This window comes from Heptranchias perlo, chromosome 9, assembly GCF_035084215.1.
Source record: "Heptranchias perlo isolate sHepPer1 chromosome 9, sHepPer1.hap1, whole genome shotgun sequence".
In the NCBI taxonomy this organism is placed as follows: domain Eukaryota; kingdom Metazoa; phylum Chordata; class Chondrichthyes; order Hexanchiformes; family Hexanchidae; genus Heptranchias; species Heptranchias perlo.
Window position 1 is genome coordinate 65,811,854 of NC_090333.1, and position 26,839 is coordinate 65,838,692.

The 26,839-nt window shown below is 39.7% G+C and overlaps 1 protein-coding gene across 2 annotated transcripts in view; it reads left to right on the forward strand.

Annotated features, from left to right (window-relative positions):
* Positions 1–21,784, forward strand: part of uhmk1 (U2AF homology motif (UHM) kinase 1) — a 33,291-nt gene extending 11,507 nt beyond the window's left edge. For both annotated transcript variants that reach the window (XM_067990656.1, XM_067990658.1), the window contains exons 3-8: positions 137–328; positions 4,565–4,659; positions 7,328–7,404; positions 8,827–8,925; positions 9,100–9,188; positions 12,024–21,784. In XM_067990656.1, the coding sequence (XP_067846757.1) occupies positions 137–328; positions 4,565–4,659; positions 7,328–7,404; positions 8,827–8,925; positions 9,100–9,188; positions 12,024–12,179 (708 nt within the window). In that variant the 3' untranslated portion in view covers positions 12,180–21,784. The remainder of the gene's footprint in view (positions 1–136; positions 329–4,564; positions 4,660–7,327; positions 7,405–8,826; positions 8,926–9,099; positions 9,189–12,023) is intronic.
* Positions 21,785–26,839: the final 5,055 nt, after the last annotated feature.

Below are 26,839 nucleotides of genomic sequence, written 5' to 3' on the forward strand. Positions count from 1 at the left end.
GTAAAACGTCCTAAAGGCGCTTCACAGGAGAGTTATTAAACAAAATAACAGGTGCAGAAATACAATAACTGTTGCTTACTGCTTTACTTAATCATAATTCTAAGATATTCTGTCTTTGTTTGCGTACTCCATACAGGATGTAAAATATATTCAGACGGATGGTTACAGAGCTCCTGAAGCAGAGTTTCATAATATCCTAGCACAGATGGGGTTGGAAAGTAATACAGAATGCACAACAGCAGTTGATATTTGGAGTCTTGGAATAATCTTGCTGGAAATGTTCTCAGGAATTAAAATGAAGGAGACCATCAAATCTCCACAATGGAAGGTAAGAATCAACCAATTAGGCCTTGACATTTAAAATGAGCCATACAACACTAATTTACAAGGTAACAAAAATTTAAAATGGAAGTGTTTTTCATGCATTCAGATATAAATATAAATTGAAACTTGAAATAAACCTGCAAAGACCAGTTGGACCGAATGGCCTGTTTCTATGCTGTAAATTCTATGTATGTAAAAGAAGCAAATCCCCCTCCCACCACCATATGTTCAGTTTACAAAGCAGGAGACAAATTAATTGAGAATTTAGGGATTGGGTGGGAGAAAGAAGAAAGTACTTTACTTCCTTCAGCAGCTTCATATTGCCACCAATTTTGTGAATTTGTCCACAAGTTAGCAGATGGGATATAATAGTGAGAGCGGTGGTAATCAGCGGCCTGCAGTTTTAATCTGGAGCCAGGAGGAGCACTTGCGGTCCTTTTAAAAAAAAAACTTACCTTCTAGGTGGCAGCCTCCAACGGTCCCTTTAAAGGTGGCTGCTGTTTTCTTGAGAAAACTGAACGCAGCATGCACGACACATGCAGACCTCAGTCACAATCCAATATTGGAAAGGGGCTTGAAATATGCGTTAGGCCCCCAATTTGCACAAGTAACCTGTCGAGAGAAAATAGCCTTCCATTATGTTAGTGCTTCAAGCCATCCAGGTTCCCACCGACATTACCTGAAGGCTCAGGACATGCATGCATCCATTGAGCCTGCGAAGAGTAAGATACTTGACAAACATCAATAAAATCTGGTGCGCCTTTCTTTCTTCATTGGGTAACTGGTTGAATCCAGTCAGAGGTTTAGCAATTTTTAAAAAATGTACATGTATTATACACATGTGAGTCTGTCAATTTTAAAGATGCAAGGTGTCTACTATGTTTCTTTGCAGCTTTACTTACAAAGTGATTAAGTTCAAGAATACACCCAGAAAATTGTAACAAGAAATACATATTTCAATCTCGAGCCGAGTTGCAGAATTAAAATTTGAGATCCACCAGGCTGAGATGGAATGGAATGTCCCAAGAGTGTGCAGACACAGAGTCCCCAGACTTCAGTTACTTTGTGTTTGTTCAAATCATGGCATTTTAAACCTCGAGATTAGATGTATAAAAATAAATACAAAAGTGTGTCAATTAGTCCTGTCTTGAAATTAGCGATCTACTAAAATATAGCAGTGATACGGGTTTTATTCTGCCATTTTTTGCACCATAGGCCAATGCACCCACTTTTCCTTCCATCTCAAAATATAGTATTTGTACAACTGGAGCTTTGTTAATGCTGAATAAATATTACAAACTTTGTAGCATGCCCTCGTATACTGTACGACAAAGTTGTAGGGCAAGAAGTTTGCATCCTGAATTTACCCCACTACTTGAGCTCAGCCTCATCATCGTGAGGAATTGAAATATTTCTACCCGAAGGAAGAAAGCCCTGTTGCTGCACCCCTTCTGGCACTTGTGTCAACATAATTGTAACAAGCTGTCAGAGCATAAACTACCTGCCCCTTTAGGTTAGAAAATGGTACTGGAAGTGAATTTTTAAAAAGAGAGTATTCTGCTTATCTCTTTCTCGGACCTCTCTGCAGATTCTTTCATATGGCGTATCCAGTTACCTCTCCTGTTGGATGGCCAAGGATCTGATTGTCCCTCATCATAATTCTAAGGATTTGAATGTGGGACTCATGGAGGGGGGAAGACAGGAGGAGAGAGTTGGAATAGAAGCTCTGCAGTCCTGCCACATCCAGTCGTGAATGGTGGTGGACAATTAAACAATTAACAGGAGGAGGAGGCTCTGTAAACATCCACATCCTCAATGATGGCGGAGTCCAGCACGTGAGTGCAAAAGACAAGGCTGAAGTGTTTGCAACCATCTTCAACCAGAAGTGCCGAGTGGATGATCCATCTCGGCCTCCTCCCGATATCCCCACCATCACAGAAGCCAGTCTTCAGCCATTCGATTCACTCACGTGATATCAAGAAACGGCTGAGTGCACTGGATATAGCAAAGGCTATGGGCCCTGACAACATCCTGGCTGTAGTGCTGAAGACTTGTGCTCCAGGTATGTCCTGGCCACAAAAAGCAGGACAAATCCAATCCGCCCAATTACCGCCCCATTAGCCTACTCTCAGTCATCAGCAAAGTGATGGATGGTGTCGTCGACATTGTGATCAAGCAGCACTTACTCACCAATAACCTGCTCACCGATGCTCAGTTTGGGTTCCGCCAGGACCACTCGGCTCCAGACCTCATTACAGACTTGGCCCAAACATGGACAAAAGAGCTGAATTCCAGAGGTGAGGTGAGAGTGACTGCCCTTGACATCAAGGCAGCAAGGCGCCCTAGTAAAACTGAAGTCAATGCGAATCGGGGGAAAATGCTCCAGTGGCTGGAGTCATACCTAGTACAAAGGAAGATGGTAGTGGTTGTTGGAGGCCAATCATCTCCACCCCAGCGCATTGCTGCAGGAGTTCCTTAGGGCAGTGTCCTAGGCCCAACCATCTTCAGCTGCTTCATCAATGACCTTCCCTCCATCATAAGGTCAGAAATGGGGATGTTCGCTGATGATTGCACAGCGTTCCATTTGCAACCCCTCAGATAATGAAGCAGCCCGTGCCCGCATGCAGCAAGACCTGGACCAACATCCAGGATTGAGCTGATAAGTGGCAAGTAACATTCGTGCCAGACAAGTGCCAGGCAATGACTATCTCCAACAAGGTGTGGAGATGCCGGTGATGGACTGGGGTTGACAAATGCAAGGAATCTTACAACACCAGGTTACAGTCCAATTGTTTTATTTGAAAATCACAAGCTTTCGGAGGCTTTCTCCTTCGTCAGGTGAGTGTGGGATTCGGATTCCATGGAAGGTTACCGCATTTATAGTCAGAGAACAATACCTGGTGATTACAGATAATCTTTCCAACTGCCCGTTGTCAAGGCAATCAAAGTGTTCAGACACAGAGATGTTGCCTACAGGACCACCGAATACACAAACGGCCAGAACAAAAGACAGACAGAGAGAGAGAGAGAGAGAGAAACATCCGAAAGGACGAGAAAGACAATGACCCGTTGTATTAAAAACAGATAATTTTTTTTCGCTGGTGGGGTTACGTGTAGCGTGACATGAACCCAAGATCCCGGTTGAGGCCGTCCTCATGGGTGCGGAACTTGGCTATCAATTTCTGCTCGACAATTTTGCATTGTCGTGTGTCTCGATGGCATATAAATACAGTGGCTACATGAGCAGGTCAGAGGCTGGGTATTCTGTGGTTAGTGACTCACCTCCTGACTCCCCAAAGCCTTTCCACCATCTGCAAGGCACAAGTCAGGAGCGTGATGGTATACTCTCCACTTGCCTGGATGAGTGCAGCTCCAACAACACTCAAGAAGCTCGACACCATCCAGAACAAAGCAGCCCGCTTGATTGGCACCCCATCCACTACCCTAAACATTCACTCCTTTCACCACCGGCACACCGTGGCTACAGTGTGTACCATCCACAGGATGCACTGCAGCAATTCGCCAAGGCTTTTTTGACAGCATCTCCCAAACCCGCAACCTTTACCACATAGAAGGACAAGGTCAGCAGGCGCATGAGAACACCACCACCTGCACATTCCCCTCCAAGTCTCACACCATCCCGACTTGGAAATATATCGCCGTTCCCTCATCGGCGCTTGTTCAAAATCCTGGAACTCCCTTCCTAACAGCACTGTGGGAGAACCTTCACCACACGGACTGCAGCGGTTCAATAAGGCGGTTCACCACCACCTTCTCAAGGGCAATTAGGGATGGACAATAAATGCTGGCCTCGCCAGTGACGCCCACATCCCATGAACGAATGAAAAAAGAGGAGAGAGACTCTGGCCACAAGTTAGCAGATGGGATGTATCTGGAGTAAGTTGAAGAGCCCATATCCAAGCAGTAATATGGCAATTTCTCACTTGCAGTTTTGGAATGTAAGGGTTCACAGCTTTGGATTCACTTTTCAGGCCATAAGGGGATTGCCCCAATTTTATGTCGGCCAGTGTTCTGCATTTCCCGCAAACAAGTCCAGGTTTGCCTTTTTCTTACACAGAAGTATACACAAGTAAGGAATTTTCATAGCTCAAAAGATGGGGACATAATACCTGAAAAATGCTTACACAATTTTTTTTAAAGGTTCATAAATCTTGACTGTTAGGATTACACTTGGAACTTTTGCTCTCTGATCTAAATGTTTCCACATTGTTCTGTCTAGGCAAACAGTTGCGGCATCATTGATTCCATTTTTGCAAGTAAAGATATGATATTCCCGGCGATCCCAGTTTACCACCTCAGAGATGTTATCAAAAGGTAAATTATACTAATCCAGCATCTTGAAGCATTACTAACAAGTACCATTTTCTGATAACTGATTACTATTTCTTATCTGGACTTTTACCCTCCACATTGTCTAAATAAGTGCATGCATATGTGTGTCTAAATGGGGACAGGAAAAAAGTCTGTGTAATACATGGCAATAAAAAGGTGAGTAAGAGAGTGCTAAAGTCTAACTGGATGTCTACTGATAGTTCAGCCAGAGTCCTAATGATCACAAGCATTCACTATTGTGCAAAACGTGCCACAGAAATAGGAAAATCTGTAAAAGTTGAAAATATTTATATATTCCCTTTTAAGTCCTCAAAACATCCCAAAATGCTTTGCAACCAGTAACGTATTTTGAAGTGTAGTCATTGTTCAATAAGCAAAAGTGGCAGCCAATTTGGACACAGAAATGTCGCACAAACAACAATGAGATAACTATTAGATAATCTTTTTATCAATGGTGTTGGTTAAGCGATAAATGTTGGGTAGGACACTGAGAGATCTCCCCAACTCTTCTTCAAATAATGCCATGAGATCTTTTACATCTACCCAAGAGGGTATACTTGGTTTAACATCCTATCCAAAAGGTGGAACTTCCAATCGTCCAGCACTTCCTCTGTACTATACTTGTGTGTCAGCCTTGATTATGTGCTGAAGACACTGGAGTGGGGCTTTAACTCACAACCTTCTAACTCCAAGGTGAGAGTGCTACCACTGAGCCAAGGCTGATTCCTTTATTGCACCTCAAACTGATTCACATACATAACTGCACTTCAAGTAATTATTGTATGTGATCATTTTAATTACAAGTGTTACTGTTCTTATGATTAAATAGTTTCTTAATGAAGCAAATGGAGATTTCAAATAGCAAGGACTTTTCAAAATAACTCAATAACTTGTCTTTAAAGTGTCCTGAAAATCTAAACATGGAGTGTGTTTCAAGAATATAGCAGACATTTTATGTGTACTTACCGATGATCAGGAGGAGTTCAATCAATGATCTAAACAGACTTTTTAGGGTGTGTAACAAGTTGCAAGCCTGCTTTTAGATATTCTCTTGGGTATAGCAGTACTGGTCACTCCTACAATAGGTCTGAGCCAGTATAGCCTAATATCTAATTAGACAATAGCACATCCATCAGGTGTAACAATGGCCTTGTAATCTGAACTGGATATTTGTGTTTCACACATGCCATCACAATGCTTCTCCAGTTCTTCCGAAGGCAGACTGAGAAACGCTTGGTCAGACAAGGCCAGATACGAATTGTTCAACTGATCTTATGGACAGAAAATGAACACACAAGAACAGTCAAATCACATTCCATTTACTTCATTCAAATCTCATTTATCTCTTTGAAAAGTAAAAATAAAATAAGCCGCATGCCTGGTCTTTTCTGGGCAGGCTTGCTAGTTTTTGGGATTACCTTTCTTTCTAGGCAACTTCTTAATTGTAAAATCTACATTTTAGCTTCCATCTCCAGCCTTCTGGCCTGTAGCTCGTTGTCTTGTTTTAAAAACCTGCCTGATGTGTCTCCTGAACATAGATTTTCCCTTTGTTAATTCTCACCCCAGGAAGCAAAGAGGCAGTGTCTGACATCTTTCACATGCAGAGATTTAAATCTAATTCAATCCCAAATCCTTTCACTGAAGCAAAAAATGATTTTTAAAATCTCAAAGTATGTAGGTTGTATCAACGATGATTGTAGATTACCAGAAAAGGCCTTTCTGCTCATAAGCAAGACTCTTTCCTTGTTAAAGTAGACGTCATTTCCACATAGATAACTTGAGTAGCAAATCTACACTAGCTGTATGTATTTTAATATTTTTCTTAAAACATTGCTGCGTTTCAATATGGCAACACCCTGTACTGCGTACAGTTCTGATCACCACATTACAGGAAAGATGTGATTGAACTAGAGAGGTTACAGAGAAGATTTACAAGGATGTTGCCAGGACTGGAGAATTTTAGCTATGAGGAAAGATTGGATAGGTTGGAGTTGTTTTCTTTGGAACAGAGGAGGCTGAGGGGTGATTTAGTTGAGGTATATAAAATTATGAGGAGCCTAGATAGAGTGGACAGGAAGGACCTATTTCCCTTAGCAGAGAGGTCAATAACCAGGGGGCATAGATTTAAAGTAATTGGTAGAAGGATTGTAGGGGAGCTGAAGAGAATTTTTTTCACCCAGAGGGTGGTAGGGGTCTGGAACTCAGTACCTGAAAGGGTGGTAGAGGCAGGAACCCTCATCACTTTTAAAAAGTACTTGGATATGCAATTGAAGTCCGTGACCTACAAGGCTATGGACCAAGTGCTGGAAAGTGGGATTAGGCTGGGTAGCTCTTTTTCGACTGGCATGGTCACGATGGGCCGAATGACCTCCTTCTGTGCCATAAATTTTCTATGTTTCTAACACCCCTCCAGTAATTATGCTATATCACAAGATATTTTATATTAAAAAAGCAGTCCTGACATTTGTTCAAAAAGCTCTTACTGTGGACTCTTATTATAGCATTAGACATTCATGAGTACATCACTGGGGATATTAGAAAATAATCGTTTGCAGCTAACTGAAAAAATGTAGATAGTTGTTTATAATGCTTATTTGCTGTTTGTATGAATACTTGACAATTTGTTCCCCTCCCAATATTTAAATTATAGTATGCTTCGTGATGACCCAGCACAAAGAACCACAGCAGAACGTGCTTTATACAACCCTTTCTTTAGCATTCCCTTTGGTAAGTCCAGAAATCTATATGTATTGCATGTTCTTAAGAGTCCAAAACTTTACAATTACAGAGATATATAGCATTACAGTGTTTACATTTTAATATGACTATTCTTATTGCCATTTGTCCTAAAATCTTTGGAATGCACATGTTGAAACCACAGGGAGAGGGGTTGTGAATAGGTTGTAAGTCATGTTTAACTGAAGGCAGTTGGTATTGTACTCCCACTGTTGCCAGTAGGTGATAGTAGCATCTGGTGCCATAAGGGTTATAATTGAACTGCACAATGAAGTGGATCACATCCATTGGATATTGAAGGAAGTGTTTCTGCTAGTACAGACCTCAGACTTCCTGATGCAAAAACATTACAGACTTTGGTTTGTGGGAATCTGATGTATCCAGGTCCTAGAGTGCTTTTGATGAACACCTATTGAGTCATGTTGAGAAAGAACACACAAAGTCAATGTGTACCATGTGTTGAAGACTCTTACAAATTTGTAACTTATGAACATATGAAAAATATTGAATCATAATTTAACTGATAATCAATGATGGTTTATTCATACAGAAGACATATACTTATTCTGAAAATAGAGGGTTTTGTTTAAATTTAAAAAAATGAACACACAATTAAAAGCAAATTCACTAAACCATGAGTGTGAAAAGAACTTTAGGCTATTTACCTGACATTACAGACCTTTATTTATATAACACTATGACTGAATCTAACCTATATGTTCTCTGGTGGAATCACAACTTCCTTTCTGATAGCAGTAATATAAAATACTTGAGGTATTAACAATGCTGCACATTGTGGAGGCATATTTATTGTGCAGTGTATCTTCAATAATAAATATCAGGAATTGCATTTGCTCCTTTGTGTTCCTTTGCATTTTACACAGCTTAGCTATGCTTAGTGAGTACAGATGAAAATATTGAACAACATTGACTAAGTGAAGGAGAAGATCTGTTTGTATTAACAGATGTGAAAATATATCATCTTAGCTTTGCCTATGCTGCTGACTGTGCCAGAAACAAAATAAATAGGGTTGCAGGCTTGAGGATACTGACCTAATTAGCACTTTTAATACATGCTAGTATATATCAGTATGTCTCTGCAAAAAAAAAAATTCTCTATTTCCCATCATACAATAAAAGCCTACATTGGCTTCCCTGGAAGCGCTTGAAATAGTGATCACGTGTTTCTGAGACAGCTTTCTATTCCATTTCTTCCCCATATCTTCTGGGAAAAACCCTTGGGCTGACTTTCATAACACATCCTCAGTCTCTTAGCTCCAGTGCAATTCCATATACACACACACTCACTTTAGAAAAAGTGTTAACCTTTTTTTACTTTTGCATTTTTAAGTAGAACTGTGACAATACCTACAGCTGAAATAAAGTCCTCACCGTGTTAATTTTCTTTACTAGCACCTCATATTGAAGATTTGGTTATGCTTCCAACCCCAGTGCTGAGACTACTCAATGTTATTGATGATAGCCATCTTCGGAGTGAAGAAGAATATGAAGGTCAGTTGGTGTCTCCCTTTTCACTTGTGGGCAGGTATTTTCTAAACAATTAAATAGTGCTAAAATATTGGAAAGGAATGAGGTTTGGTTTGGACAGCTTGAATAGGTTTTATATTCAAGAAGACATTACTGTATTTGAAATTAATTTAAAATCCAGTTTGCTTTTCCAAACAGATGTTGTGGAAGATGTGAGGGAAGAATGTCAGAAGTTTGGACCAGTTATGTCTCTGCTTGTCCCAAAGGAGAATCCTGGTAAAGGCCAGGTAAACATATCTCTTGATTTGTTTTATATTTCTTCTATTTTCAAAGTAAGAGAGGGTTGTTTCCTCGGGGAAAATGTAGTCTGAATGAGATAGCAGAACAGCTAGGACTAGAGACTGATGAAAGCAGTACAAGTATTCGTTGACTAAATGACAGAAGGTGTGTAATGAGCAAACTGGCTATTTTCCCTTCCTGATAGAAATTTGAAACTAAATTTGGAAACTCTTCCTTCCTCTTTAGACAAGTGACTTGTTGAACTCCACACTAGAATGATGGCTATAAAACAAAAATCCTAATGATCCAAAAGCTTTGATCAAATTACCTTTAGCAACCATGAATTCTGTTTTTTGTGCCCTGTGTATTTTTTTTGCTCATCAAGGTCAAGGATATCACTTCTGTAGAATGGAATCCCCAAATAAAAGTAGACCCTTCACTCAAAAGATGAGCCTTAGTACACCAGTATGCATTTTTCCAATCTTCATTCTGGCATCCTTCACATACCATAGGTGTATGTGCAAGCTGACAACAGGAAACAATCCCTATACTGCCATATCAGAATATAGATTGGCAGTAGGGCTGGATGAATGTATTCTGCATTACCACCTAGCTGGTATAAAACTTCAGCAAGATTAGGAGTCTTTCTATTAGTTCTACTTTTCCATCATGGACTAACCTTTTTAGAAATAAAGTGAGCAGCCTACATGTTCTTTTTAATATTCCTTGGATTTAATCAGCAGCTCAGTTCTTGATGCAAGCATTTTATGTAGGCAAAATTACTTTATCTTACATATACCGAGTCTGTCTCCCACAAGATGTGGAGGATGTTGGAAAGAAGTTAAATTATTTATTGTATTGGATGCTTCATTCTCGAAATGGAAGTATTCTCCACGAGCCCTGATTTCACCCAATCAGTCCAGTGATCCTATTTTGTCTGCCTCAGAATCGGATCTTGGGTGTAGAATTTCCATAACCTGGAATGAGGAGGAATTTGGGCCTCTACACCTTTCTCGCCACTCGGCAATTCTGTCAGGGGGATGGGTGCTTCTTATACCCACCTTCCTTCCATTACAACATGTCTGGAGGTTGGACTTGCAGGATGCCAGGCTTCTCTGGAAGTCCTGCCTAGCATACGGCGAATGGAAAGTACACTTGCACGATCTGTAAGTGGGGCCTGCAATGCCATGTCCCAATGGCAAATCGATCAGAGAGAAACGGATTGCCTTTAGGAATTTGAAATGCACGAACAGGTCAGCACAAAAATGTTGATCGTTGGCCAGGCCGACCGCATGCTTCACGGAAGAATGACAATATGTCACTCCAGAAGTCAGGTGCCCCCATTTCTATTAGACAAATGGTCCCATCCCTGGGATTTGGGACAGGGTCTTCGCCAGGATAAAAGGAATAGCAGCAATGCAGTTGTTGAACCAGAATTTCTGGAGTCTGATCTCCATCCACAGAGTTGTTTTTAGAGTGTAGCAAAGAGAACTGACATTGATATTTTGTCAAGATAGGGACCGAGTCGTTAACAATTCTTCTTGTCACCTGAGCTTCTGCAGTATGTGGAGGTGATTCTATTCAAACAAGAAAGGTATTAAGACTTTCGCCCCATTAGACTGGATTGGATTCAGACCCAGAGGCGAAAGATGCAAACCTATTTCCCTCCAATACCTCATATTTTATGATAGTAAAAGTCAAACTTCACCATAATGAACCCTGCTTATAACGAACCCGGTGGCAAGACCTGATTTTTTTTTCCCAATGGAAATTAGCCCTACTACAATGAACACTTAAGCAGGATCTACCCGGACACAACGATGGAATTCAACAGAGACTAATTGAAAAATAACTGTTTTCATTGACAATGCCGCTGCGCGTCCAAAAGTCAATGCTCTGAAAGTAATTACTGTGCACATTCTCCCTCCTAATGCAACAAGTGTTCTACAGCCCTTGGAGCAGGGTGTTATACAGTGCTTCAAAACCTGGTGTGCAAAATTACTAAGGGAGATGACAAGAGTGCATGGACAGCGGTAATAAAAAAAAAATCCAGGTGGACATTCTGTATCATGAATCAGTGACCTTGAGTCGGAGAGAGGTGGTGACGAGGACGTGGAAGGCACAGAACCAGTGATCCCTTCCCTGGATGAGTTCAGAAAGGCAATTAAAACTGTGCGAAACTTCACACAGTCATTACCTGGAACTGAGGATCATTTTGGACCGACTAACAAAATAGAAATGGCATGCATTGAAGAAAAGCACAAATAATATGAGGCAATCCACACTGTATAGTTTTGTTTTAAAACGTAATAAAATGACCAATTTAAAATCATCTGCATTCTGGATTTTCTAAAATGCGATACAAAGTACTTTTTAAACCAGGGCTGTACACGACTTTCAGATCTCGTGGCTTATCAGTAAAAGTTGGATTGAGCAACAGTTTAATGCACATTATAGGAAAAATATGCGGTTTGATATTAATTTAAAGAATGAGAATCAGGATTGGTGTCACTTTAGATAGGTAACACTTACGGGGTTATACCATGCTTCCTCTTCTCCATGGGGTGCAAAAGATTGTATTGGCTTGTAAAGATTTACTGTGATGTTTTACAGTTACCTTACTTAAATGCAAATGGACAAGAGCAATTTACCTCAGTTTTTCAAGCAGTTACTAATAATAGAAAAGGTGAATCCTTAACAAGATTCAGTTTCAATTAAATCACATTTTTTCTCAAGAGGAATTAGCTATTTAGCTGCTTCAAAAGCCTGGCCTGTAAATAATATGGTTTTTAAAAATTAAATGAAATGTCAGACTCTGATTCTCTTTCTTCTTTAAAAACTAGGTTTTTGTTGAATTCAGAAGTGCTGGTGATTGCAAAATAGCCCAGCAGATGCTGACTGGAAGAATGTTCGATGGCAAGTTCGTTGTGGCTACATTCTACCCACTGAGTGCCTATAAGAGAGGATACCTGTATCATACTGTAGTTAATGACACCTAAGTTACAACTGGGCTCACCACCTTTTACAATCACCCAGGTCCCTTTTGAAATATTCTTCAATACAATAGCGTGAAGGTTAAATGTTTTATTCAGTTTCCTTTTGTGTGTAAGCTAGCATCGATTTAAGCAGCTAGTTTAGAGAAGAGGTTTACAAAGTTAGGGATTAATGCACTTAAATCTGCTGACAAGTTATTAACAAAATCTATTTTATTACTAGAAATTATAGCAACCTGCATTTGGTTGGTAAAATGCTAAATTAACATCTTCGCTGGCAGAGCTATCAAATGCATTCTTGTTAACGGGGAGCATGCTGGTGAAAATTGTTAAAAGATTACTATATCTGAACCTAAAGAAATCGCAAAACATTTTTGTAAATGGTGGGAGAAATAAAAAAAATTAGATTGAACTTATGATGGTGAGGTGAAAAATATCACATTGCAGGCATTTAGCCATAACTATTTGAAGTACATCAGATGCAGAAAATGTGTTATTTCTTGAAGGATATTAATGAGTGCATATAGGTATACACACACAAACATTAAACAACAGAAAATCACTCTTTACTGTGGGCAGGAGGGATGCAAACTTGAGGACAACTCTTCCTAAGAATTCCTCAGTAGTGCTTTATTTGGCCTTGGTTTGGCAGCAGCTTGAATGATTTATGTACGTGTGTGGTGTGTTACAGATTTATTTATATTCAGGGAGATGTAAGAGAATGTTTCTTGTATCGTTTCAGAGCTTGAGAGACTGCATTAAGTTGATTTTTTTTGTTTGCCTTGCATGGGGACAGCTTTGCTAATGTTAGTGGCCTGGAGATGCACAAACTGACCAAATCTGGACACAAACACTAACTGAATGCCAACTACTTCAACATATGAACACATTTATTCAGATACATAGGCAAGCAGATCACCCATGCCAACAACTGCATGGTTACTAGTATAGTTAGGGAGGGAAACAGCAGTTACATCTTGACTGCAAGGTACACTTGGCTTTCTCAGACACCTTTTATATACTCAGCAATTCAACAGCCCATACGATAAAAACAAGTAGTTCTAAATTGTGGAGGGTCGCAATCACATAATTATAGCAAAAGGTCAAATGGACTGACAGTTATTGCCCTAATAAAATATCTGGACTGCTCAAATGATCTAACAAATTACAGCCACAATTACATCTACTCAGGTGTCAGAGGAGTAAAAGAGAGCGTGCACTCGTACATACATTATACTCCAGTTAGTACAATTCATACAGCAGATTTTACTGTACTATGAGAGGAAAGTCAACATATACCCAAAGCAAAAAAAGAATCATACCTTCAACAAAAGCATCAATGTTGCCTCTCAATCACTAAAGAAGTCTAACATAATATTGCATAGTTGTTAATTTATCTATCATTTTACCAAGGCAATGTTAACGAAAATACATGGCGTTTTGTATGAAGTGTTAAGATGAGTTGAGCAGGGAAACTTGTCCATACAGCCTCCTACTGGGTCTTCCTTCAGTTGATCAAAAGAGGCAGGTCATCAAAATCCTTCATTTGTTATTGAAGCCAACAATAATCACAGCACTAACAGAATGTCTCCACATACAGCTATTTTAAAAAAAAATTGCTTTAGTTGTGCTTTCCAATTTACTGCACATATACCTAAAATTACTAGAATTAAAAAGGTGCATTATATTTTATAATATTCATTTGACAAGTTAGCTAATAACCAAAGACAACTGGCTCTAATGGAGAAACCTCAGAACCAAAGTTTCTGAAGTATTTCATATGATCCGTACATAACTCAAAAAGGATTTTGATGGCATAAGTTACAAAATGCTTAGGCATGCTTTAGAGATTGATTCTTTTAGAGCTTTTCTCAGGTACGCTTAAGGCAAAATTAATTACAAATCCTAAGCGTTAAAGCCTTGGGTGTATACCTGACACAATTTTCTGTCACTTTCTTGTACTCTGTACAATTTCAAGCCAGTAATCTAGTGAATTCAAGCAATTTATTTGGAAAGTGTGGACTTAAACTCAAATCAAGAAATTTAGAATCAAAACTTACTGAATTTAAATTTAACCAAGTTACATTTACTAAAACTAAATTCCAGTGTGTATTCCAAAATGTTTAAGTTTTGTATCTAGGTTAATTATTTAAAAAACAGAACTGCAGCTTTAAATACCAAAAAGTACCAAAGAAAGAAATGCAGGGAACATAGACAACCCAACATTTAGGAATATGTTCAAGATTGTATGTTTCCGCCACCACATTCTTACTCTGCTACACATTTCACCACTATCTATCATGCCTGCCTGGTGATTTTCTGTACACTCCCATACTGTAAACATTACTCAGCACTTCTGTGTAATCACGATAGCGGGGCCTGCTGTCTTCCAACTCCATTTTAATCAAATAACGACAGACTTCAAGAATATTTCCTGGGTTAACGTCATTGATATTTAGTGAGAAGTCAAGTTTTTCATAACAGAACATTCATTGTCTACTTACAAATAGAACCCATTAGTTTCTAAATTTTCCACGTGACTGACTGACTGCAAAAATGCTTGGTACATTACGAAGATCTCTCTCAGCTATAAGTTGAGCTTTACTGTTCTCCTTGTTTAGAATTCAGAAACTCCTGGATGAAATATTCTGGAATTGTAGTAGCTTTACAGAAAACTACAGTAACAGTTTGCAGCAAGTGTACTTTCCACCTTATTGACATGGCTGTACATACTTGAGGCATTGAACCTTTGGAATTGTGAGGTTGTCCTTTAGCAGGTCTTGAACAAAGCGTTGCTGCTTGCTCACCTAACTTCTCATACAGGTCTGCTTATTTTCTAGGGGTGGGAAGTCATAATGTGTAGCAGGTCACACAGCTAGGCATTTCCCCAATCTCAGACAGCTGTCAAGCACTTCACTTGGTCTACTTTACTCAACTCCACTTCAGACAACCCAAAAGGCCTTGAGGGAGTTGGAATAAGACCCAGACCCGCAAGTAACAAGAATGGAGGCATACCCTTACAATTTCCAGATACTTCAACTTGAGATGGTCAATAACAAACATGTTGCAGCCCCATGTGAATTCCACTCCTCTCCAATAAATAGTGCATGGATTATGACCAGAAGGCCCTACTCCTCAAGCATTCTGATCATGCCCCCTAATTTAATTATTATGGTTTGTAGTCCAGAGGCTAGAAGGACTGTGATCAGAATATTAAATCCCCACAGATCTGACTGACAACCCACTTCAGCCCTAACTTATATATGCCTAGGGAAAGAGCTAGCTAGAAAATGGATTCATGCCCTCGCAAATTGTGTTACATGATGCATTTTGACTGTTGCAGGTTGATCTTGTAGTTAGGTTGAGAATGTTAAAGTCATGTGAAAGCAGTACAGACCAGTGCCCATTGTACTTGCAATCAAAAAACATCAAGTATTCAAAACAAACAAAACTGGAGTAATTCAGTTAAGCCAGTAGTGCACACTCCCGTTTAATTTCTGCACTTCCTTTCAGTTCTTAGGTTACTTTTCTCTTTAGATGATTTCTCAAACTTTAGGAGTGTGATTTGCAGATCTGGCCCAAATTCCCATGTGGTTGCTTTAAATCAATTCTTCCATACGGATGATTTCAAAACCTGCAGCAGTTAAATCTGATCATTGTAGCCCAAGTGCACCCTAGGCCATCAGAAATCTTCAGCTTGATAACCAGATTATTGTGTGACTTAACATGATCACCTCATACTTGTGTGTGCTAATCATGTGCTGGATCAAATCATAGAATCAAGGGCAATTAGGGATGGACAATAACTGTTGGCCTTGCCAGTGACGGCCACATCCCATGAATGAATTTAAAAAATAGAGCACAGAAGGAGGCCATTCGGTCCATCATGTATGCCGGCTCTTTGAAAGAGCTATCCAATTAGTCCCACTCTGCTTTCCCCCCCCATAGGCCTGAAGATTTGTCCTTTTCAAGTATATAGCCAAATCCCTTTTGAAAGTTACCATTGAAACTGCTTCCACCATCTTTTGAAGTAGTGCATTCCAGATCATAACAACTCACTGAATAAAAAAAATTCTCCCTCATTTCCCACCTGGATTTTTTGCCAATTATCTTAAATCAGTGTCCTCTGGTTACTGTCCCTCCTGCCAGTGGAAACTGTTTCCCCCCATCTACTCTATCAAAATCCCTCAATTATGAACACCTCTGTCAAATCTCCCCTTAACCATCTCTGCTGTAAGGAAAACAACCCCAGATTCTCCAGTCTCTCCACATAACTGAAGTCCCTCATCCCTGGTACCATTCTAGTAAATCTCCCCTGCACCCTCTCCAAGGCATTGACATCCTTCCTGAAGTGCGGTGCCCAGAATTGGACACAGTACTCCAGCTGAGGCCTAACCAGTGATTCATAAGGGTTTTCCATACCTTCCTTGCTTTTGTACTCTTATGCCTCTATTTATAAAGCCAAGGATCCTGAATGCTTAAAATAAATTCTTATAAAAGGAGTCAACCATAAGAATTTAGGTAGCCACTACATTATGCATAATGCTGTCACACACAGTTGATGTAGAGTTCTAAATACATGGCACCTTTTCCTAAATCCCTGTACTCAGTTAATCATGTACCAGAATCAAAGTTTTGAGTACTTTCTGAAACAGTTTAAAAGAAAAACGATTTTCAGAATATTGACATTTTAACCACTAGTAATTTTACTGCTCTCATTAGCATTGGTGCAAAGACCAAAAAAAGTGAAATTACATCAAAACATTTCAGTGTACTTCTCGTTCCTCCAGATTTAATGTAAAAGGAACCAGTTGTAGCAAATAATTCTTCTACCACTATGCACAGAAGATTCTTACTGTACAAGCTCAAAGATTACAAATCACACTTTAATCTATTTCTGTAAATCAGAGGACTGACATGACTTCTTTTGAACTGTGGGTGCTTCGACCGAAACTAAGCTCCTAGGCCACAACCTGAGTGTTCGCAGGGGTGTTTTTTTTGTTGCTACTGACTATGATTGAAGGAGCTGTAGTAGATGCAGGACTAGCTCAGTTCAGCATTGCCCATTTTGCTTCTTGCACTTTAGAGCTTTGGCCATTTGTAGAATTGCTTCTTTAGAAAAAGTGTAAACCTTCCTCCAGGGGAGATTGTTATGGATCAAAATAGCATCAACTGTATTTGATTCAAAAAATGTGCTCAAAGCTTTTCTTTATTAGTATAATTACACCCAAGAAGGAGGGTGGTGCTTGGCACAAACATCATGCGATGATTAACATACAAATTTAACTATCTAGGCGTAGCAGTTTCTTTTCTTCTTACTGAGCTTAGGATCATTAAAAGAGTTCATTTAACTCAGGTTACCTGCTTGTCTGGAGTACAGTCTGGCCCTTTATCTGTGGAAAGAGAATGATTGCTCAATATTCATCTTTCCCAGCCTTGCATCTTCATAGGGGTGGATGGAATGTTCACTTAGTCACAGCTTGCTATTAACAGTAACTCTGTTTACTAAATAGCGAGGCAGCTTTCTTTGTCCAGCAATAGATCCACCAGACAGTAAAGGCTGCCATTTAAGCATGCAGTAATCAGGATTACTTTTGCAGCAAAAGCTTGGGAGATAACCATTTGTAGCCATAACTTGCTGCATTTTGATTTTAGGACACCTGCTTGCTAGGCAAGACCGAGATGATCAGACAAAATGGCAAAGCGTCTGCTACACTGATCAAAATAATTGATTATCTGCTATATATGGTCACCATAGTATTACATCACAATTTGTTATGCAAACTTAATTTAGAGAATATAGTGGGATTAGTATATGCAATTTTTATAGAGGGCAAGTGGATGCAAGTTGAATTGCGTGGATTATTTTTTAGAATGCAAGGCTTGGACCTCCAGGCTAAGGGATCTGCCTAGTAATGAGTGTATTTATTTACTGAAGGTAGTGAATGATGTGGTAATGTGCACTGAGCATGCATGCTTTCCCCAGTCTTGGTTTGTGTGCTGTCCTATGCAAAAGACATTTGAGCCAAAAGAGATAAACATGCTGCCTTATAGCATTTGCCACATTCCTCAAACAGTTGCATTGGGAATGGGAATATTTGTGTTTTCATGGATGGCTGGTGGTGTTGAAATGAAACTTTCCAGTTCTTTATCAAAATGTAAGAGGCAGGGGGAGGGGAAGAAATGTGATATTTGCACTGTGAATGTGTGAACAAAGTGTGTCTACGACCATTTCAAAAGGAAAGTAGAGTGCTCTTTTGTTCACCTATTGGTTTTGTTCACATGCCCTTTATTACCTAACTCAAGATTGACAAGGTAACCAGAAAGTTACAAATCTGATTTTAGATACGTTTTATCTGTTTGAGCCTATTGCTGTCTCCAAAAAAGTCTTGATAAGAAAGGATTAAAATCACCCATGCATTGAGATTCTATAGCCAATCATTGCCCAATAGGAATAATTCCAATAGCTTTAAAAAGATATTACAGGATCTTCCCCAAAGCATTTCTCAGGGTCAGTCACCTGCATCCCATCCATGCATGAAATGTACAGTCATAGGCAAAAATCTCATGGCCAAACAAAGATAATTCCTATTTAATGTTTCATGAAAAAAGTCTGAGGTGCTGTTGCTCACAATATAGCTAATATGAACATTTCGATTTAGAGTTTAAACTATCCTTACAACAATTACACACGCTTTACATTTCAGACCACAGTATTCACAATACTATCTGTACTGCTTGTGTGGGTTATTACCTCTAACATTTTTGATGTATTGTTTGTATGCAACTTCTAACTTTCCCTGGGTGAGTGTTCTACTTATGACTGATTTGATCCTTCCTGAAATCAGTTCATCTAAGACAAAAGTTATGGAACAGATTGGTTTGTAAAACAGAAAAAAAAAACCTGGTAGCTGATGGAACTCGTTGATCTCTTGTATTACTGCATTCTATTTTTAAGATTGTATTATTGCAAACTTTCATATACTAGTAAATGAAATGTAAATGCTTTTAATGGAGAAGTCGTTTGTTTTAGCAGCTTGGATTTAATTCTCACAAATTAAGATAGTCTTACTACTACAAAGAAGTATGATGTGCTTTTCTGCTTTGCATTGTATTTCTGGATTTATGTTATTCTGTAATCCTAAAGAGCATAAATGGAAATTAACTGTCCCATAATTTTTGGATTAGAAGCCATGTGGTCAAACTAATTCCATGGCAACTTCTGTAGAAGCCACGGCAGATTAGATTTGTTTGAAGCCTCTGATTGAATCTTTTGAGAGCCAGAAAGTTTGCCACTTGCATGAATAATTGATTGATCATGCCAAAACAGACAATGCACCAACCATAATCTGGCCCTATACCTTTTTGAGTTTAGATGTCTTTCTGTGCACTTCAGCCCTGTGATATAGTGAATCACTACTTCAGCCATTATTTTTCGCTGCTGTGTTAGATTTTATAGATCAGTAATTTTTGTTCTCAGGAAACTTTGGCACATGTAGACAAACTCTTTGCATTATTCTTCCCCAATCGGAGTTCCATTATTAAATGGACTGAAACTTTCTAACTGCAAATTATTGAATGCATTGCTTTATTAGATAGTGCCAGGCATCCTCGCTGCATGTCTATTACCATTATGAAATTTGTGTTATCAAATCAGAATGCTCAACTGTAATTGAAAATCCATTCATTGTCCCAGATGTTCAATAAATTGATGTCTTCTTATAAAGTTTAAGAAAATAGCACAGCTACATGGTATTACAATAATTGTATGGAAGTTTCTTTTTTTTAAAAAGTGTATATAAATGTAATTGTGCCCCGTGGCTGGATCAGACTAAACTGATGAAAATAGAGATGTCGGTCTACGCTGTGTTCATTATAAAATACTGCTGATTGTGACAATTCTTGTTCTAGAATAGCTACTGTGAACATTTGTAAGTCATCCACGTAAGATAACATAGTGGTTGATCTGCATTTCAGCATTTCACAGGGATTGGGAGTTAAAAGTTACTGCACTGAAAAGCTAAGTACCATATAGATGCACGTTTCAAGCACTTGTGCCAAGTAATGAGGCCAAAACTTATTGCAGGGTATTTCCTACTTTGAGAGATGCGGAGAATGTTCGAGAGAGCAGAGTGTAAAATACCAGAAATGTGGAGAAAGGAGAGTGACATAGTGAAGAGCATTGCTGAGGAGTTTCTAGCAGAAACCAGTAGGGAAAGTTGGCCTCCATTTTTTTCTATGCTGTTTGCATTTGGGTGCTTGTTGGGAGTTCTAATTTTACATGTTTGTTTATTTCTACAAGTAATTGCCTTCTACAGACACAGTAATAGTTTCTGATGGAATTTTTTAACTGCTTTCCAAACTAATTTCTATCTTGCAAAAAGTCAAGATTTGACTGTAGATTTAGTGCGTTTCCAGGAATGAAGTCACTAAACAAAGGCGGAGCAATCCTAATTTGTAATTTTGCTTTTGCAATTAGCGCTAGTTTCTTAGTACTACATATTGGGACAGTCCTTCCTGTTCCAGTTAATTCTGCATCACAAGTTCACATTTTTGCCTTTTACAACATGGTTATAGTTACTTTTGTGTCACTGCAAAGTTGCTTCCACTTCTCAACAATGTAAAAGTGACACTACAATGACTTCAGAGGGGAATGGTGCAAGACCCCCTCTTGCAGTGGTTTCACATTTTGGATTCAACTCCAGTGCAGTATCAACTCAAGATTATGAAGTGCTCAGGAGGGAGATTTAGGACAGCCTGGGTATTTTGTAAAGTAGAGGAGCACTTGTTTTTAAGAGCGCGGACGCACCCATCCACGTTCTCAAAAAAACTCATAATTTAACAGTCGGGAGCTGTTGCATACTTATATGTATGTGCAGAGTTCTCTTGGTCCTGAGTGCGTGAATTGCAGCCAGGAATTATAAACAAGGTACTGTTTGATACTGTAGTTACAAATTGGAGATCAATAAAATGTAACATCTTAAAACTTACTAGAAAATAAAGAGTTTTAAAAATAAGACTTTCGAGCGGGGGGAAAATAAGTTTTCTTAATGATTAGTAATTCTGACTATCTGCAGAGCATTAGTGCTGAACAATGGGTTCAATTTCCTCTCTGCGCAACTTTTAGCACAACTATTAATGTGCATAAATCCCTGCCGTGCTATTTTGACTCAGTCGTTCCTCTGTTTAAAATAAACTGCAGACAGAAATTTTCACAAACACATCACAGGTGTCGCAGAAAGAGGAAATTAAACCCACAGCCATTTTTGAATAGACCTTTTATTATACAATAAAAATTTTAAAATATTGGCACTGAAAGATATAATGCTCCCACGTGGTTTCTGCATACCAATATGCAGACAGTAAATGAATCCTGTTCCCCAGGTATGCTATAAAGCAGGTTCATAGTACTGGAGGCTAAACAGTGCTACATCCGCCTACCTTATGCAAGGGTTTAGGTATGTGAACTACTATCATCACCTTGGTTATTCTGCTGCTTTGTATACCAGACTATCTTGAAAGACATGCTACTGTGTCTTGTAGCATTATCTCCTTTTGGTAAAATACTGCCTTATGCTTTAGTGACAATAAAAACTACCTAAATAAAGGAACTTGTGTTTTTGTAAATCTGTTCAAAAAATTGATTTACCATTAAAATATTGCACATTAAAACATTTAATGCACAATACATAATGAAGACTTGAAGCTTCACAGTCTTGGCATGAATGCAAACATCTGAATTGTCATAAATTGTTTCCCCTACATTCTTCCCTGAAAGGATTGACTCCTTGCTGAAGTTTGGTTGCACAGGCACCAATCATCCTCCAGTACCTTGCCCAAGTGGCACTGTTCAACTGTGGGGGACGTCAAAGCTAAGAGACTGATCGTGTCCCTACCCAAAACTCACACAACCAGTGATTAGCACTCAGGACCAGGAAATCTGACTGATTTTCTTCCTCCCTAACTTAGAAGCACTGTGGCCAATTCTCACATCCCAACAGCGGCCCTGGGTAAGATCAGCTAACTTAGCAATCATCCTGTCCTGCTATTAACTCAAAAAAATTTAAATCCTCCTTACAACCACACTATTCCTGCTTTTAAAGATGTAGTTCACATTCTTAACAAATTCTCATTGGAAAAAAGATTAATAAATATGCAATTTGTTCCCAGGCTCTCAAAAAGTTCTTCTGTCAGGAAGGATTTCTAAACCTTTATAAATCACTGGTTAGGCCTCAGCTGAAGGATTGTGTCCAATTCTGAGCACCACACTTTAGGAAGGATGTCAAGAGCTTGGAGAGGGTGCAGAGGAGATTTACCAAAATGATACCAGGGATGAGAGACTTCAGTTATGTGGAGAAACTTGAGAAGCTGGGATTGTTCTCGTTAGAGTAGAGAAGGTTTAAGGAGAAATTTAATTGGATGTGTTCAAAATTATGAGGGGTTTTGATAGAGTAAATAAGGAGAAACTTTGCACTGGTAGGGAGGGTCGGTAACCAGAGGACACAGATTTACGGCAATTGGCAAAGGAACCAGAGGGAAGATGAGATTTTTTAAAAATTAAATGCAGTGAGTTATGATGATTTGAAATGTACTGCCTGGAAGGGCTGTGGAAGTAGATTCAATAGTAACTTTCAAAAGGGAATTGGATATGTACTTGAAAAGGAAAAATGTGCAGGGCTATGGGGAAAGAGCAGGGGAATGGGACTAAATGGATAGCCCTTTCAAAGACCGGACACAGGCACGATTGGCCAAATGGCCTTCTGTGTTCTATGATTTGAGGACTAGGGGACATAATTTAAAGTTGAGTGTTAAAATAGAAAATTGAGGCAACTTTTTCAGTAGGAATGTGATGCAAATGTGGAATACATTACCAGCTCCGGTGGTAGAGCAGAATACCATGGCAATTTTTTTTTTAAAGGGTTGAATTCCGGTTGATAAATAGGATTTAAGGCTATTAGTTCCAGAATTAAAAGTAAGGAATCTGATGAGAAGTTTGGAAGAGTAGATTGGGTAAAAGGCTCAATGGACTTCCGCCCAATATGTTCATATTTAATTACATCACCAAATTGTGTTGCTTGGGATTACACACAACAAATGCAAGATGGTGTTTGACTAGGCATGCCAACAAATTGCACATTTCCCATTTTTTAAACATGCATTGTTTTTGTACAAACTACATAACCATAAGACTGGAGCAAGTCATGCTCAAACTGTACAATATTCTTCAATGATCCGCCTTCAGTGTTCGAATATCTCCCTTTCGTTTCTGTGACCATACCTTGGTATTTGGTTCAGTTCTGGTCACAGAAACGAAAGGGAGATATTCGAACACTGAAGGCGGATCATTGAAGAATATTGATCAGTTCCCTTTCAAAACAACTACAAATGGCATCAATAGTTTGGAATTTGAATTTCTTTGTGGTTTATTAGTTCTCCAAGCTGTTGATCAAGCCCAACTTTTTAAACTCATTCTAATCAATCTGCTCAAAGTTTTGAGGCAGTCTACAAGAAACTGAAGGAATTTACCACACATCTTCATTGTCAAGCAAAAATGTCTCAATGACCATTGGAGATTTGTTTTAAATTTTTCACCAGACGATAAAGCCGGGGTAAGAGGGATGAGAAAGGAGAAGAGGGGTAAAATACACAACATCCATTCCAGATAGTATAACGTGGCAAGAATGACTGCATTTTTATTAGATTTAAAGAAAACAAAGGAGGACCTGGTGAAGCAAAAATTGAATTTAAAATTCAGATGACTATAATAAACTGCTTAACCTGTACTTGTGATTTGAGGTTATCTGAACTTCCATAATGAGATTTTACGGTCATCTCTGCCAACTATCCATTATTCTCTAGGTTCTGCTGAAAACACCACTTATGGTATAAGGTCTGAAAGGTCGGTCTCATTATTCAGGTTTGGAGGAAGTTTCTGAACAAAAAAGTGCTGTATTTAAAATGTGTTACCAAAAGATTTTACTTAATACACTAAGCACAGTTGCAGAAATATTTAGTAGAGAAGGGAAGATGCACAGTGCAGATTAAAGTCTGATCTATTTCTCGGCCTTGGTTATATAAAAAAAACTTTAAACTTAAGGACATAAAAGTAAAAATCTGCTCCGCCATATTACATGCAAGGATTTATTTAATTGGAGTTTATAGTATTGTTTCCATATACCATAAATCAATTAAACAGTCTTCAAAAACATGACCATATCATCGTCAAAATTCCAAAACGTGTTCATCTGCAACATATATTTCACATATAAATGTGACAGTTACAAACTATGTATTCTGAATAGATATTTGCTACAATATATTGTACAGCTTTAAACACATTCAACCCCTCTCTAATATGCTGCCTTAATAAAAAATATGATGAGCACATAAGATTAACAGCAGAGAAATGCAAGTACATTGTTATGTGCCTGACACTCAGGGTCAGACATTCAGCTATTAATTTTGAACTATGATCACAAGATCCTTACAGATGAGGATGGCCATTTGTTCCATCTTAATTCATCTGTCTAAAATCACCCTACAGCCCTCCCTTTGCAGCTTCTAATTGTTTTTTTAAAAAAATGTTTTCAGGAATTTTGCCTCCACCACTCTGCCCAGAAATCTATTCCAAGTGTTCATCTCTCTAATATGTGAAGAACTTCCCTATTGCAGTCTTAAAATTACCTTTTAGTTTGAACCTATGTTCCCTTGTCCTACTCACACAATGTAATTTAAAGTGTATCCCAGATTAACATTTTCCATGTCATTTATTATTTTTATAACTTTTAGAGGACCTTTTACCTCTCGGCTCCCTCCTTCCCAGGCTAAAAAGCCCAAGTCTCTCCAGTCTGTCCTTATAACTCCGACTCTTGATATTAGGGATCAGCCTCATGGCTCTTCTGTGCATTGCGTCCAATGCTGGAGTGTTTCCCTTGTTTCTCTGCAATTCAAACTGGGCGCTGTACTCAAGGTGTGGTCATTTTTTTATTTGTTCATGGGATGTGGGTGTCGCTGGCAAGGCCAGCATTTCTTGCCCATCCCTAATTGCCCTTGAGAAGGTGGTGGTCAGCTGCCTTCTTGAATCGCTGCAGTCCGTGTGGTGAAGGTTCTCCCACAGTGCTGTTAGGAAGAGAGTTCCAGGACTTTGACCCAGCGATGTTATATTTCCAAGTCGGGATGGTGTGTGACTTGGAGGGGAACGTGCAGGTGGTGGTGTTCCCATGTGCCTGCTGCCCTTGTCCTTCTAGGTAGTAGAGGTCGCGGGTTTGGGAGGTGCTGTTGAAGAAGCATTGGCGAGTTGCTGCAGTGTATCCTGTGGATGGTACACACTGCAGCCATGGTGCACCGGTGGTGAAGGGAGTGAATGTTTAAGGTGGTGGATGGGGTGCCAATCAAATGCTGCTTTGTCCTGGATGGTGTCGAGCTTCTTGAGTGTTGTTGGAGCAGTACTCATCCAGGCAAGTGGAGAATATTCCATCACATTCCTGACTTGTGCCTTGTAGATAGTGGAAAGGCTTTGGGGAGTCAGGAGGTGAGTCACTCGCCGCAGAATACCCAGCCTCTGACCTGCTCTTGTAGCCACAGTATTTATGTGGCTGGTCCAGTTAAGTTTCTGGTCAATGGTGACCTTCAGGATGTTGATGGTGGGGGATTCGGCAATGGTAGTGCCGTTGAATGTCCAAGGGAGATGGTTAGACTCTCTCTTGTTGGAGATGGTCATTGCCTGGCACTTATCTGGCGCGAATGTTACTTGCCACTTATCAGCCCAAGCCTGGATGTTGTCCAGGTCTTGCTGCATGCGGGCTCGGACTGCTTCATTATCTGAGGGGTTGCGAATGGAACTGAACACTGTCCAATCATCAGCAAACATCCCCATTTCTGACCTTATGATGAAGCAGCTGAAGATGGTTGGGCCTAGGACACTGCCCTGAGGAACTCCTGCAGCAATGTCCTGGGGCTGAGATGATTGGCCTCCAACAACCACTGCCATCTTCCTTTGTGCTAGGTATGACTCCAGCCCCTGGAGAGTTTCCCCCTGATTCCCATTGACTTCAATTTTACTAGGGCTCCTTGGTGCCACACTCGGTCAAATGCTGCTTTGATGTCAAGGGCAGTCACTCTCACCTCACCTCTGGAATTCAGCTCTTTTGTCCATGTTTGGACCAAGGCTATAATGAGGTCTGGAGCCGAGTGGTCCTGGCGGAACCCAAACTGAGCATCGGTGAGCAGGTTATTAGTGAGTAAGTGCCGCTTGATAGCACTGTCGACGACACCTTCCATCACTTTGCTGATGATTGAGAGCAGACTGATGGGGTGGTAATTGGCCGGATTGGATTTGTCCTGCTTTTTGTGGACAGGACATACCTGGGTAATTTTCCACATTGTCGGGTAGATGCCAGTGTTCTAACTGTACTGGAACAGCTTGGCTAGAGGCGCGGTTAGTTCTGGAGCACAAGTCTTCAGCACTACAGCAGGGATGTTGTCGGGGCCCATAGCCTTTGCTGTAACCAGTGCACTCAGCCGTTTCTTGATATCACGTGGAGTGAATTGAATTGGCTGAAGACTGGCCTCTGTGATGATGGGGATATCGGGAACAGGCCGAGATGGATCATCCGCTCAGCCCTTCTGGCTGAAGATGGTTGCAAACGCTTCAGCCTTGTCTTTTG